This window comes from Monoraphidium neglectum, assembly GCF_000611645.1.
Source record: "Monoraphidium neglectum strain SAG 48.87 unplaced genomic scaffold scaffold05571, whole genome shotgun sequence".
In the NCBI taxonomy this organism is placed as follows: Eukaryota; Viridiplantae; Chlorophyta; class Chlorophyceae; order Sphaeropleales; family Selenastraceae; genus Monoraphidium; species Monoraphidium neglectum.
The window spans coordinates 2,972-3,508 of NW_014008059.1; the positions used below are offsets into that span (position 1 = coordinate 2,972).

Sequence of the window (537 nt, forward strand, 5' to 3'; positions counted from 1 at the left end):
TGCGGACGGCTGCGCCTCGCCCCTGGTGGGTGGTCTCCTCCCGCCCCACTCGTCCCCCCCCCAAAAGGTAACCACCACCTCTTGCCAGCTAGGTTTGCCTCCCTCTTCCGCCCATCGCCACCACTCCGATTTCTGCAGCGCTGATTTGGCCACCAATCCAGCCTTCCTGCCAACCTCCTCCTTGCCTCTTTGCAACCGCCCGACCTCCCCTCCTTTCCTCAACAACACATTTCTTGACCCCCCTCAAATACTATGTTCCCTCCATAAACATAATGTTCCCTCCTCAACGTTCATAACTCTGACAGCTGGCGGACCTTCTGTCCGGCCGCCTTCCGGCCGCGCCGCCCCTGGGCCCGCGACTCAAGGCCGTCGCCGTCAGCCGCCTGGCGCAGCACCTGCTCAGGCGGGCGGCCGCGATAGAGGGCGGCGCGCCCGGCGGCTGGATGACGCTGCGTGACGTCACCGGGGTGAGGGGCGGGGGGCGGCGGCTGGCGGGGCGGGCCGCGGGGCGGGGCGCCACCACGCTCTGTGTGCACA

General features: G+C 67.6%; 1 protein-coding gene across 1 annotated transcript; it reads left to right on the top strand.

Annotated features, from left to right (window-relative positions):
* Window positions 1–305: 305 nt before the first annotated feature.
* On the top strand, window positions 306–467 carry MNEG_15696 (hypothetical protein; the record flags this gene model as incomplete). Its single annotated transcript, XM_014035833.1, has 1 exon — window positions 306–467. A coding segment is annotated over one exon (162 nt), but the record flags the coding sequence as incomplete, so codon positions are not given.
* Between the last annotated feature and the right edge of the window lie 70 nt (window positions 468–537).